This window comes from Myotis daubentonii, chromosome 12 (assembly GCF_963259705.1).
Source record: "Myotis daubentonii chromosome 12, mMyoDau2.1, whole genome shotgun sequence".
NCBI classification, from domain to species: Eukaryota; Metazoa; Chordata; class Mammalia; order Chiroptera; family Vespertilionidae; genus Myotis; species Myotis daubentonii.
Window position 1 is genome coordinate 68,682,910 of NC_081851.1, and position 14,311 is coordinate 68,697,220.

The window sequence follows — 14,311 nt, forward strand, 5'->3', positions numbered from 1 at the left end:
AGCTGCCGGGCCCTGCCTCTGCGCTGTGCACACAGCGTCAAGTCCCCACCCACCTGTGTGCACCCGCAGCCTCCTGGTGATGGATTGTGATGGCGTGACGACCACCTAGGCTATTATTAGTACAGATGCTTCCCCCTGATTGTCCTAGTATCAGAGAACTCAGCAACCTTGTCCTGGAAATCTGGTGCCATGAACCTTGGCCTTGTTCCCACCAGGAGTCAGAACGGACAGCTGCGGGGTCACTGCGGCTCCCATCTCAACTTTTCTGCATCTGCAGACTCTGCTCAGGCCCCCCAGGAAGCTGCCACCAGCCAGCACGAGTGAAAAGCCAACGCCGAGTCTCCTCAGCCCCGTGAGCTTTGCCTCGGCCACTGCAGGAGCGGTCCCCTGCCAAGGCCCCTCTCCTCTGAAGAAACACAACTGAGACCACGTGAGAAGTAGCTACAGTTTAATACAAACCTGCACCAGAACACAATGTGTCGGGCTGTCTTGTTTTTGCCTCCAATGGGTGGTCAAAGCACAGGACCATGTGTTGCTTTGGGGTTGACACAATCTTAGCACCATGACTTTTACAGAGGAGTGGGGGAGTCAGTCACCTGGGTGCTGGGGTGCCGGAGGCTCCATCCCAACCCCGGGCTGTGCCTGCCGCCTGGGCAGCTGGGGGGGGGGGGTTTGGGTTTCTGTGTGGTTCTGTGGTTTCTGGGTCGGTACTGGAAAAGCCCTCGTGACGGCATTGGCTTGACAGAGACCTACTGTGGACTCCTAGCACTACACACTCACACACACGCACACACAGTAGCACAATTTTCTGTAACTTAACCCCACAAACCTAGAGAGCAGCTAAGGCAAGAACAACAGTATTTATTCAGCAAGTACAAGACCAGTTTGAGAGCTGCATTCAGTGCAACCAGGAGCCAGTGGGGTTGGTGATGGAGCCGGCTGGAGCCCTGCACAGGGGCAAGGAGCGGGCGGTGGGGGCTGACCATTGATTTGGTTCCTTGAACCTCCTCCTGATTTCCATCTAGAAGCTCCTGGGCAAGGGTGGGGTCTCTGTAAGGATCAGGGTGGATGAAGCAGAAGGCCTGTGGTGGACCACGTGAAGACGTGGCCTCCCAGAGCCCCGGGCCATGCGCCGCTCAGGCGGAGGCACTCAGAGGAGGTAAAGCTTTCCTAGCCGGAGCAGGGACCCTCTGCCCATGGGCCGCCGCCCCTGCTTGGCTCTTTGGCATCTGCCCAAGGCCCATGACCCAGCAAGGGCTGAAGAGATAAAGACGAAGTGCACTGTACCAAGGGGTCAGTGCCATGGCTCCCCAGGCCCAGAGCCCTCCCTACTCCTGTGCCCATGGCGGCCTCCCTCCACCAGTGTCTTTGCTGCCTCTGTTCCCTGGGTTACGGTCTCTGTCCGATCAGCCCCTGAGTGAGGAAGATGAGCATGGAGGGACAAATGGAGATGTGGAGACAGCTCAAACCACATGGCCAAGCCCCGACCTGTAAGGAGTCCTGGCTCATCCGGGGAATATGCATCAGTTTGTTTATGACAAAAACCTACCGACCTGTGCAAAACAAAGCAAAATGCCTACCAGCGAGTCTTCTGACTGGTTAGACTCCGGGGGATCTACAAGGGACCTCACCCCACTCTTCCTTTCCACAGCTGGGGGAGACAGCCAAGCCCTTAAGGGCAGTCATGGACACGTCTGGGGTCAGAAGGCCTCAACTTTCTGGGCCTCATCTTTGAAATGGAGAGAGTCATACATGCTCTGTGGTGAGAAGCATTTGAGAGCTCGTATATGGAAGTGCTTTGAAACATGAACAGCACGATGTACGGGGTGTGACCGCTCGCCCGAGTCCAGGAGCCACGCGCAGCCTGGGGCGCTCAAACTGAAGGTGCAACATGAAATCACTTCCCGGAGGGGAGGACAAGGCTTCACGAGGGCAGGCAGCTGGGAGATCGCCAGCCTCAGGGGTTTCCATGGAAACCTCCTGGAGCTTCGCAGGCAGGGAGGGCCCCACTGGGTGTGGGAGAGGATGGAGGCCACAGCAGGTGAGGGCACGGTGCTGCCCACAGGGGACTAGAGCACAGTAATGCGGGCTCTACAGCCAGGTTCTGCTGGCCTGGCCTCCTTCCCTGCACCTCGCCACCCACGCCCTCGTCCTGCTCCCCCCCTCTTAGCAGACACCAGGCCTCTTGCCAGTCACACAGGAGGAGCAGCTAGGTCTTGTACAGCAGGGCGGTTTACAGGAAGCCGGGTGTTTGAGAGACGGGAAAGGCCTTCTTGTTCCCCAAAGGTCTCCAGGGTCAGCATCCTGAACATCCTCTCAGAATGCAGGGAACTAGACCAGGCGGGGAGGCGATGGGAACAGGGCCTGGGATGGGGCCTGTGCAGCCTGGAGGACTCCATGGGGGGAGAGGGCCTGTAAGTCTAGCACCCTCCCCACCCCCATGCCCTGGGCTGTCTGGTTGGTGTCGAGTGCAGCATCTCCTAAGGTCCACATCTACCCCTGTTTCTATGCTATGCTATGACACAAAGCACCGTTATTTTTCACAGGATGCACGAACAAGTCAAACCAAACCACTGCGCAAACCAAACGTGCAAAACAAAATCATGTACACGCGCCTGGCACCAGGCTTGCGCCCCGCCCAGCTAGCCCTTCTGGGCATGACTCCCAGAGGGCGGGGTGGGGAGAGGAAGCTGGTTCAGGGTACAGAGTGTCCCAACAACACCCACACCCAGGGTGTCCCAACCGCATCCACACAGGGCCGGAGCTGAGTCAGGAGAAACGGGACATTCTGTGCACAGCTGGGCAGCTAACACCTGTCTGACTTGAGAAAGGTGACCACGGGGCCTAAGGGGATGGGGGAGGGAGTCCCTTTAAACACATCTGCTAAAGTGCTCCGGACGACTGGCGGGTCAGCCAGGGGCAGGGCACTAGAGCCTGGGCTTTCCTGAAGCCAGCACGCGGAGGTGTGAGGGGAGGGGCTGGCCGGGCTCTGCGGTGGGCTCTGTGCATAGTGTGGGCTTCCTGGGTCCCCACAGGCCAGGGCAGGAAAAGACTGCAGCAGGAGGGACACATCTCAAAGGGCCTGCTGGGTCGGCTCGAAGCACAGTGAGTCACGTGCCAGACATGGGGAGGGCTCCGGGTCCGGCGGCCCCTCAGGTGGTGAGCTGCCCAGCCCAGCCTCTCCTGCCCTCGCAGCTGTGCGGGAGGGTGTGCGGGCTGGTGGCAGCGGTGCATCCTCACTTGGGGGCGCTGGGCGGTGCCTTTACCAAATGCCGCTCGACCTGCCTCCGGGGGGAGCGAGGATCCGAGCAGAAGCTCGCTTTGGAACATGGTCATCGATCTGAGAGCCTGCAGGGAAGGAAGCAGAGGGTGAGGGGGCTGCTCTTGTCTGGGCCCTTAAAAGCATGGCCACCTCTCCTGATGGAGGCTGTCAGGCCCTCCGGGCGCATGATCTACCTGAATCCTCACAACTCCATCCCATCTTACAGACATGGACACGGGCTCAGGGAAGTTAAGTCACTCGCTCTCTGTTACACAGGGTGTAAGTGGCAGAGCCTGGGTTCGAACCAGGTCTTCCTCATTCAGAATCTCCATGATTAACTGCCCTGCTATGCCACCTTCGCTGCTCCTAAGCCTGGACATAGGGTCTCTTGCGGGGAGCTGGGACTATGGGTTGGCCCGTTAACGAGTGAGAGAGAAAAAAGGGAAAAACAAAGTACCACGCCCTGAAGGTCTCCCCATTTTGAAATACCAAGACTTAGAACAGGAGGCCTGGTGCCCCAGGGCGCAGTGGGACAGTCTTTGGCTGTCTGATGAGAACAGATTCGGCCGGGGGCAGCGGGAAGGTGGAAGGTTGCTCAATGTTGGCTGAGTCTGAGGGTTCTGCCCAGTGTTGGCTCTGCCCCAAGGTGTGGGTGGGGGCAGATGACGCCAAAGGCCAGTGGGGCCCAAGGCTCTGGGGGCCATGCCCAGGCAGCCATGGGAATCCACACCTCTGGATTGGCAAGGTTGGGTGCCCATGGACACTCCATCCCACGGATCCCTTTCTGACTCTTTGCACACGTGTCCTGTCCCTGGTGGGAGTGGCAGTGGCCCTCAGGCTTAGGGAGCAGTTGCCTTGGTAATGAGAGGAAAGGGAGTGGTGGAGAGGACACTTCCCCATAGGCTACCAGTCCTCAAACAGGAACCACGTGACTTCTGCCTGGAGCTGCCCCCAGCACACAGCTGGGCACAGGGGTCCCTCTGGTTTAGCCCTCTGCCTCTCAGGTTAGGGGGGGGTCTGTGTGCAGGTCTCATGCCCCCCAGCAAAAGCCACGCTCTGTGAGGAGGGATCTTGCTCCTCTCGCTGTTCCGGGCCCAGCACAGCACCTGCAGAGCGGATGTTAGGTCTGCACGGGCTAGTCCTAAAGGCCGTTCAGGAAGGTTCTTCCCAGTGCTGTCGGCAAAGCTGCCTGCAGGACCGGCACTGCGCGCCTCTGCTTGCTCTCCCTTGACGGTTGCCACTTACGCGGCAGTGGACCCAGCGCTCATCACTGGACATGCCATAGGGGAGGGAGGGAAGATGAGGGGAAAAGCAGCACACATCCCACCTGCCCCTCGGCCTCCTCCCACCACCCACTGTGGTGGAGACGCAGGTGCCGGTCCAAGTGGCCCTTGCTCTTACCAGAGAGGCTGAAGCTGGATTCGTGAAGGTCCCTCATGCCCCCGTGTCGGGTAACGGGCCGGGTAGGAGTGTCTGCGAGCGGCGTTCCCATCTCTTTTTTCCCAGGATGCACAACGACAGCTACATCCCCCAGGTAGGGAGTGCGGTCCACTCCCTTAACCTTCAAGGTCTAGTGAAGGGAGGAGGAGGAGACGGGAAAGGACACCATCAGAGCCCAGACGCCACCCCCAGAGCCTCCCCGATGGGGCCGGGCCTCCAGAGGCTGCCGTTCTGCTCAGGACCCAAACGGCTGCCACAGAGGCTTGCGTTGCCTTGAGCACAAGGGGTGGAGAAGTATTTTCTTGTGTCTTCTCAATAGTGCATGTGTGTGCACCCGTGCACATGTGTGTGCACATGCATGTGTGCGTGTGTAGAGGAGACGCCCACTGGCTCGCCCTCAGTATTGGTGGGATCTTTTCCCAGGAAGCAGGTCAACTTGAGATAATTAACCCTGTGGAGCACCCCTCCCCTGGAGCAGTGGCATTCCCCTCGCTTGCCGGGTTACCAAGAGGCCAGGAACTTCTCCAGGCCTGGCCTGGCCACTTCAGTGTCGGGGGGCCCAGACCCAGCAAAGCCCACCCAGCCTACTGCAATCACAAGGGGAGCGGAGGTGTCCGCGAAAGAGCAGCTCCCGGCCCTCGCTGGTGTGGCTCAGTGAACAGAGCGTTGGCCTGCGGACTGAAGGGTCCCGGGTTCGATTCCGGTCAAGGGCACATGCCTGGGTTGCGGGCTTGATCCCCAGTGGGGGGCGTACAGGAGGCAGCGGATCAATGATTCTCTCTCATCATTGATGTTTCCTATCTCTCCCTCTCCTCTCTGAAATCAATAAAAGTATATTTAAAAAAAAGAAAAAAAGAAAGAAAGAGCAGCTCCAGGCCACGACAGGGAACCCTCCCAGGACCAGCGGTCGGCTCAGCCGCGAGCAGCTCACAGTGCTCCCTCAGCTCCCGGGGCCTGGGGGGCCCTTCCAATACATTCTGCTCTGCTACAGGCGCTTCTTCCCTTCGGTTCTGGTTCCCAAAGTGACCACTCCCGGCGACAGGACTCGGTGGGAAAATAGAGTGAGAACACCTTTGAGATTTAAAACCATCATATGAGATGCCCCTAACGGGCCTTCAGCCGCTTCCCACGCATCTTCCTCCCCATCCCCATCTTACCTTTTCTCTCTGGACCAGCTTCTTGTAGACAGTGTCTGGGAAGGACCTCAGGGGACAGAACTTGCCGGTGCCCTCAGCGCACATGAAGACACCGTTCTCATACACCACCCGCCCCCGGCTGATGGTGACCAGTGGCACGCCATGGCAGCGCATGTTCTCGTACAGGTTGAAGTCTCCCCCCTGCACCTGGGTGCTGGCCGAGATGGTCCTGGGGGGAAGAAGTGGTGGAAGAGGGAGCTCTGAGGAGAGGCAAAGGCGCCACAGCTCAACGGAACGGAGGTGCTCAGAGGGAAGGGGTGATGGTCAGAGGGAAGGGCTGGTGCTCAGAGGGAAGGAGTGATGGTCAGAGGGAAGGGCTGGTGCTCAGAGGGAAGGGGTGATGGTCAGAGGGAAGGGGTGATGGTCAGAGGGAAGGGGTGATGGTCGGAGGGAAGGGCTGGTGCTCAGAGGGAAGGGGTGATGCTCAGAGGGAAGGGGTGATGCTCAAGGGAAGGGGTGGTGCTCAGAGGGAAGGGGTGATGGTCAGAGGGAAGGGGTGATGGTCAGAGGGAAGGGGTGATGGTCAGAGGGAAGGGGTGATGATGCTCAAGGGAAGGGGTGGTGCTCAGAGGGAAGGGGTGATGGTCAGAGGGAAGGGGTGATGCTCAGAGGGAAGGGAAGATGCTCAGAGGGAAAGGGTGATGCTCAGAGGGAAGGGAAGATGCTCAGAGGGAAGGGAAGATGCTCAGAGGGAAGGGGTGATGGTCAGAGGGAAGGGAAGATGCTCAGAAGGAAGGGGTGATGGTCAGAGGGAAGGGGTGATGGTCAGAGGGAAGGGCTGGTGCTCAGAGGGAAGGGGTGGTGCTCAGAGGGAAGGGAAGATGCTCAGAGGGAAGGGGTGATGGTCAGAGGGAAGGGAAGATGCTCAGAAGGAAGGGGTGATGGTCAGAGGGAAGGGCTGGTGCTCAGAGGGAAGGGGTGGTGCTCAGAGGGAAGGGAAGATGCTCAGAGGGAAGGGGTGATGGTCAGAGGGAAGGGGTGATGGTCAGAGGGAAGGGCTGGTGCTCAGAGGGAAGGGGTGGTGCTCAGAGGGAAGGGCTGGTGCTCAGAGGGAAGGGAAGATGCTCAGAGGGAAGGGGTGATGGTCAGAGGGAAGGGGTGATGGTCAGAGGGAAGGGGCGATGGTCAGAGGGAAGGGGTGATGCTCAGAGGGAAGGGGTGATGGTCAGAGGGAAGGGAAGATGCTCAGAGGGAAGGGGTGATGGTCAGAGGGAAGGGGTGATGGTCAGAGGGAAGGGGTGATGGTCAGAGGGAAGGAGTGATGGTCAGAGGGAAGGGGTGATGGTCAGAGGGAAGGGGTGATGGTCAGAGGGAAGGGGTGATGGTCAGAGGGAAGGAGTGATGGTCAGAGGGAAGGGGTGATGGTCAGAGGGAAGGGGTGATGGTCAGAGGGAAGGGAAGATGCTCAGAGGGAAGGGGTGATGGTCAGAGGGAAGGGGTGATGGTCAGAGGGAAGGAGTGATGGTCAGAGGGAAGGGGTGATGGCCGGAGGGAAGGAGTGATGGTCAGAGGGAAGGGGTGATGCTCAGAGGGAAGGGGTGATGGTCAGAGGGAAGGGGTGATGGTCAGAGGGAAGGGAAGATGCTCAGAGGGAAGGGGTGATGCTCAGAGGGAAGGGGTGATGCTCAGAGGGAAGGGGTGATGGTCAGAGGGAAGGGAAGATGCTCAGAGGGAAGGGGTGATGGTCAGAGGGAAGGGGTGATGGTCAGAGGGAAGGGAAGATGCTCAGAGGGTGATGAGAAGATATCCCCAAAGGCTGGTGGTTATGGGCTGAAATGTGTCCCCTGAATTTATATGTTGAAGTCCTAACACCCAGTACCTCAGAATGTAACTGTATTTGGCCTTTAAACATCTAATTAAAATGAGGTCATATGGGTAGGCCCTAGTCCAACATGACTGGTATCCTTATAGGAAAAGAAAATTGAGACACCAGGAAGACACACAGAGGAAACCCCACGTGAGGAGGGAGAAGACGGCCACCTGCAAGCCAAGGAGGGCGGCTGCAGATTGCATCCACCCTGCCGACACCTCCATCTGACTTCTAGCCCCCAGAACTGTGAGGAAACAGATTTCTGCCGTGTGAGCCCCCAAGCTGTGGTATGTTTTAAAGCAGCCCTCGTGCCCTCGTACACGGGGCTAAACTCCAGGGATCTTTCCACCAACAGCCGACCCATCACAGGGACAGGGACCAGCCCCTGGCTTCAGGATGCAGAACAGGGCTTCTCGAGGCCCTGACAGAGCGCACAGTATGGGGGCCCTGTGTGGGCTTTCTTTCGTTTTCAGCTTCCCGCACATTTCTGTCTACCCTGTCCACTGCCAGCTTGTGCACCTAGAAAAGCGCCTGCCAAACAGCAGCACTTAATAAATTCAGGGGTGGGCAAGGGTGGGCAATAATAGAACACAGAGTTCTATTATTATTAACTAATTAATTATTGCATTACTTACTATTATTAACCTACTTTTGCCACCCCTGTATTTGATGACTGAATGAAATGTAATATTAAAAACGCGATTCCCATCTGCCCAAATCTTCAAGTGAGAATGATGCCCTACATCCTGCTGGTCACTCCTGGCACACTTCATTCACTCATTCAACGTGCACTCCCTAACGCCCCGGCTGCCAGCGCCGTGCGCTCAGGGAACCGCCCGCAGCGAGAGGCGCAGAGGATGGAGGAGCCGGGGACGGGGTGCGAGGCCGTCTGTCCGGTCAGCCACATCCTAGCTACAGGGCGTGGGGCTCCCTCTACACTCTGGTCCATGGGGAAGGAAGTAAGAACCCCAGGCTTGAGTGCTTCTCGGGGCTGCGAGTCAAATCAAATGAGATAACGATGGGCAGCCGCTTGGAAACACTGTCCAGCGCTGTGCTGGCGGAGCTGGTCACTGCTGTGCTCCCAGGCCGGACCCGGGGAGGCCCTCAGATAGTCATTACGTTGAACATGCCTCAGGTCGCACTCCTCTGTGCTAGGAGTGCAGAGAGGCTATGCTTTGGGAATTCTGTAATGCAAGCTGCTTAAGCCCCCAGGCCCCCAGCCCCCCAGGACCCCCCGCCCGGGAGGCGGGCAGCAGGTTTACTTTGTGGCCTCCGGGTCCCACACCACCACGTCGGCGTCGGCTCCCGGGATGATGCGGCCCTTGCGGGGATACAGGTTGAGGATCTTCGCCGCGTTGGAGCTGGTGACGGCCACAAAGCGGTTCTCATCCATCTTTCCTCCGACCTGGAACGTTGCAGAATGTCACGTCGACCCGGCCTGGGCGCGCCTCCCACCCCAGGCACCCCTGGGGCTGGCCTGTGGCCTCCGAGTCGGTCAGAACAGTGGTGCTGAGGCGGACGACACCACGGGCACCACTGCAGGTGACCAACCGCTCGGCTGGGTGCCAGGCACTCGCTCACTTCTCTCTCCTTCATCCAGCATCAGTGAGTGGGCCCCTGGTCCAAGCGGCTGTCTCCCTGGTGGAAATCTACCCCCTGACTGTAAACCCAGCTCTGCTCGGGCGCCCACGAGGGACGAGTCAGGAGCCTCCCTCATCCACAGAGGGTCATGTATTCTGGGCTCCGGAAAAGCATCTTCCTACCCCACCTACCCACCCAGGACAGTGCCGTGGACTCTCTTCAGAGGAGATTCCCGAGCCACCGCCTGGGTCCTCCCTGAGCTGGTGCTTAGTCTTGAGGATGCCAGACCTCCTGGGTCTAGTCCTGTGATGGCGAGCCTATGACACGCGAACTCATTTTTTTGGTTGATTTTTCTTTGTTAAATGGCATTTAAATATATAAAATAAATATCAAAAATATAAGTCTTTGCTTTACTCTGGTTGCAAATATCAAAAAATTTCTATATGTGACACGGCACCAGAGTTAAGTTAGAGTTTTTCAAAATGCTGACACGCCGAGCTCAAAAGGTTCGCCATCACTGGTTCTAGTCTGTGATAGGGCAAGACCAATAACACACATTCTTCACGGGCAGATCCGTTAGGTGGTATTCTAACAAGTCCCAGTCCCTCTCTTTATGGAAAAGTAACTGAACAAAATATATCAAGAGCCTTAACATGCTCACATCCCTTGGCCCAGAAACCCTCTTCTAGGGAATCACTAGAAATGCGGACACACACTCATGAACAAGGGGTCTCTGCAGCCCCATTTTTCAGTGCAAGAACCTGAAACAGCCGAAAGTTTCAAACATCAAGAAAGGATGAGCTGACGTATGGCATTTCCACTGGAGAAAACATTTAGCCATGAAAAAAGATGTTTTTAAAGAACTTTTACTGATATAGGGAGACACTCAAGATATGTTCTATGAAAAACAAGGAATGAATCCAGTTATTAAAATAATGTATAACACACCATAGAACTAGGAGGAAACATGCTAAAATATTAAGTTTAATTTCTCGGTGTAGAATTATGGGAGACATTTTTTTCTAATACTCTTCTGTATTTTTCAAATTTCTATACTAGGCTACTACCTTTCTGATCAGGACAAAAAAAAAAAAAAGGTCTGTTTGGTTCTGTTTTTGAGTGGAGCAGGAGCTGTGGTTGTTCCGGCCCTCCTCAGGGTGGAACTCCTACTTAGACCAGAGTGGGGAAGGGCCCCAAGAACCTACCACGCCTCTCTCCCAGATGACGCTCATGCGGTCCTGCACGCCGCTCACTCCATGCGGGATCTTGGTGAAGTCCTCCTTGCCCATAGCCTTCTGCTTTGTGGTGAAAGGCCGGTGGTCTGATGCCACAATGTTCAGAGTATCACTGGGCGGAGAGAAAGACGTGCCCAATAAAGGGAAGGAGGCCAGGGTCCCAGAGGGTGGTGACAGGTGCAGGGAAAAGCGTTGCTTAAGAACCAGGCAAAGCTGCTTTCGGTCTCAGCTCTGCTACTTAGTAGCTGTCTGACCTCTGACGAGAGTTACTTAAACTGTGAGAACCTCAGTTTACTCATCTGCAGAATGGGAATAGGTGCTGAGTGTGGCAGACCAACACGGTCACAGGAGACATTGAGAGTCTTTGGGGTGCTGACTTTTAAGAGTTAAGATAGTGGGAAGAGAAAAAGAGTTTAGCTGAAGTAGAGGGTGGAGGTAGTTTTACTACCATGGCACCATATGCAAACCCCCTCTCATCTCCTTCCTCAACCCCACCAGTCCCTGCTGGCCACAGCATGTGCTTGGTAAAGCACACAAGTTCAACATCCAGCCTCACAAAGAACTCGAGCCATAGCCTTCCCTGGATGTGGGGCTCTGATGGCCCAGAGGGGAGAGGAGGGACAAGACAGAAGATCGGTTTGTCTTAATAAGCCAGCAATGGCAGGCAAGTCAACTGGTCACCGTCACTGCCATCCATGGCCATCTCCTCCTGAGCCAGCTAAGAACCCGGGGCAGAGACGACAGCGAGGGAGTACATATGGTGGCAAGCTGTCATCCTGAGGGAGGCAGGTAGCTGGCCCTTGTTCAGAGATTTCTGCAGGCCTCAGAGATGGTGAGGGCGGAGGAGAGAGAATGCCTATGTCACCCAGGCCAGGGCAACCTCAGGGGAAACATCCTAGGCATGCAGGGAGGGGCCTGAATGGAGCATGGGGGTCACGTGGGAGAGGGGACAACTGCCGGGACCACACACTGGGGACCCGAGAGCCTCATTTTACTTGTGGGAGACACCACAGCTTTGTGCACGTGGACCCTCTAAGATGCCCGCTTAAGAAAGGGATTCTGGGGGCAGAGAAAAGTTATTTCTCTGTGAGGAGGCATATGCTTAAGGCTCTCAGCCGTTCCAGGTCCGGTGCACAGAGGGCTTTCTCCTCTGGGGCCTGAGGGCTCATCAGTCACAGCTCTTGCCAAATGACTGATACCCTCAGCCAGATCCACAGGGAGATGGACGACTTAGCTCTGGAGAAGGTCACAAAAGCAAAACCATCCTTTGAGCACAATGAAATCAAACTAGGTCAGACCTGGGGCCACTACGCCATCACCTTAAGGACCTACAGATTCCTGGAATGGCACTGAGTCAAAAACATGAGATGGGGCTGCGAGGGTCTGGCTAACAGGTCTTACTTGGCCAGCAGGCTCATGAGGTAGGTGGAGGTGTTGGTGTCTAGCCTCAGGGGAGGCACTGTGACGTAGGCGGCAGCATGGGACCAGTCCTGGTGGTAGTAGTGCAGGCCTGTCAGCGTGGCATGCGCGGTGGTGGTCTCGGCCAGCACCACCCTCCCTGGAAGAAGGAGAAGGGCCAAGCCATAACCAGGAAGCCAGTGAGCCTGAGCGATCATTCGTCTGGGTCTCTCATTTGACAGGTGATGGAGGTGAAGTCAGAGAGGAGGGACTTGCCTAAGCTCACTCGATATTTGAGAGCACAGCTGGGTTCAAGGCCAGAGTGCTCCGGATCCCCACGCTGGCTGCGGGCAAGCGGAACAGAAGGGAAAGGGGGACAGAAGGGCAAAGTCACAGGGCCGGGGGTCGGGGGGGGCAGCACTGATGGCGCATCAAGTAGCACACGTTGGCTGGAGCATGGGTGCTACAGGGTGCTGACGGGAGGATGACGGGCTGTGAATGCCACGCTAAGGGGCAGTCCAGACTTTTTTGCCCTTGTTCCTGATTTATACCCCGTTTCCAGGACCTCGCTGGCACCCCGAGCCTGGCGGGCACTATAAGCAAGTGCAGAGTCTTCAGGTGTTGCCAGTTGCTCAGCAACAGGCGTCACAGCAGGTGCCCAGGGCTCATTCACAGGTTCCAGGTGGCCACAGGGGAAGCTGGGCCCCCACACTGTTACTTCTCTAAGGACATCCCAGGCATCCCCTGAAATGCCCATTGGAACTGGTCCAGGATTTCATGTTGGTTACCAAGGCAACCACAAACAAAATCCAAGAAGCCAAAAAGATGCCAATTAATGAGTCAACTGAAAACTTGAAAATGTTGCCCGACCCAGAGAGGTGACAGATACCTCTGTGGAGCTGTTCCGCATACAGATGTGCAGAGGAACTGCGATTCTAACGGACTGAGCGAGGCTAGCGCGGGTGCGTCAGGGGAAGACGGGTGGAGAAGAGGAAGGGCAGGCGCAGGCCGGGCCACGGGAGCCGGGGCCACGGAGTGCATGGACCTGGCGGGCCCCCTGTGGCGCCGTCAATCCTACACACGTGCTCTGTCCATCCCAGCTCAAGGACTCACCTTGCATCTTAGCAGCTGCGATAACATCCCCGGCCGAGATGCTGGACACGTTGACCAGGTAGATCGGACAGTGAGTCTACACATGGAAACGCGGTGGAAGGACAGCATCAACCCCACAAACCTAACAAGCACCAGCATCACCCCCGACATCACCCGGCCAAATCAAACCCTGGGCCTGGCCCCTCCCCCTGCCTCGCTCAGCCCCACCCGCCTCCCCTGCCCCACCCTCGGGTGCTGGTCTGACGCTGGGAATGCAGGCCTGGCGGCCAGGATGCAAGCTGCAGGGGAAATGCATGAAGCAGAGAGGGGCAGGCAGCACCCTGAGCCGGAGCCCAACAGGGGGACATGGGACAAGATGCCGAGAGCTGAACCTCACGTTTTCTACCAACCGACAAAAGGCTACTTATAACTTAAAACAAGGGTCTGTAGGAATAACCATGTCCATTCAGTGTTGGGGCCCTGTGAGCCAGGCATGATGCTGGCCCCCAGGACAGAACAGCACTCCACTGTCCGGGCTGGTTTCTGAGCCCAGAGTCGAGAATGGACTTGGGACGGGTGCAGGGGGTGTGGGTCTACTTACCCTGTTTGCAATGGTGATGACTCGGTGAGTGGCTTCAGCTTCCAGCTGTTAGAAACAAAGGGTAGGAAGAAAACAAGCTTCACTATCTCTCCCAAGCAAGCCCACCTCCTAGCAAGGGTGCTGGAGTGTCTGACACAGAGCCAGGGGGGCAACTGCACCCACAGGCTGGCCTGGGGCAAGCCCTGGGCAGGGGCACCGGGCTCCAACCACCTCTGCTCACCCTGAGAGAATCCTAGGACTCGGTAGGCGCATCCTTGCTGGATGCTACTGAGGGCTTAATGAAAAGGCAATGAAACAAAAGTGAACGAAAGCCCGGAGCTGCATCTCTCCCTGTGTCCTGGTGTATTCTCTCCACAGCAGCAAAGGAGCGACACGGATCGATTTCACGCTGGAAGTTAGCCTAGATCAGGGTTTCTGAACGTCAGTACTATTGACATTTTGGGCTGGAGAAGTCTTTGTGGTGGGGAGGTGTCTGGGGTCGGTAGGATCTTTAGCGGCATCCCTTGCCTCTACCTACTAGATGCCGGTAGCGCCCCACTGTTCCGCTGATATAATAAAAAATATCTCTAGCCTGGCTGGTGTGGCTCAGCAGTTGAGTGTGGACCCAGGAACCAAGAGGTCGCAGGTTCAATTCCCGGTCAGGGCACATGCCCAGGTTGTGGGCTCGATCCCCAGTAAGGGTTCGTGCAGGAGGCA

At 56.8% G+C, this 14,311-nt stretch overlaps 1 protein-coding gene and 1 long non-coding RNA gene across 3 annotated transcripts in view; one reads left to right on the forward strand and one right to left on the reverse strand.

The window, feature by feature from the left end:
- Nucleotides 1-431: 431 nt before the first annotated feature.
- Nucleotides 432-14,311, reverse strand: part of DPYSL5 (dihydropyrimidinase like 5) — a 59,181-nt gene continuing 45,301 nt past the window's right edge. The window contains exons 6-13 of one of the 2 annotated variants that reach the window (XM_059660349.1): nt 13,616-13,660; nt 13,036-13,111; nt 11,926-12,082; nt 10,495-10,636; nt 8,971-9,113; nt 5,860-6,067; nt 4,664-4,832; nt 432-3,348 (exon numbers count right to left, since the gene is read on the reverse strand). In XM_059660349.1, coding sequence (XP_059516332.1) covers nt 3,263-3,348; nt 4,664-4,832; nt 5,860-6,067; nt 8,971-9,113; nt 10,495-10,636; nt 11,926-12,082; nt 13,036-13,111; nt 13,616-13,660 — 1,026 coding nt within the window. In that variant the 3' untranslated portion in view covers nt 432-3,262. Of the gene's footprint in view, nt 3,349-4,396; nt 4,533-4,663; nt 4,833-5,859; nt 6,068-8,970; nt 9,114-10,494; nt 10,637-11,925; nt 12,083-13,035; nt 13,112-13,615; nt 13,661-14,311 lie in introns of those variants that run through there. The other variant, XM_059660350.1, reaches the window with a different exon arrangement.
- Nucleotides 2,965-8,927, forward strand: LOC132213563 (uncharacterized). The gene is made up of 4 exons (XR_009448025.1): nt 2,965-3,105; nt 5,878-6,138; nt 7,810-7,995; nt 8,435-8,927. It is a non-coding gene; the product is annotated as an uncharacterized LOC132213563 (long non-coding RNA).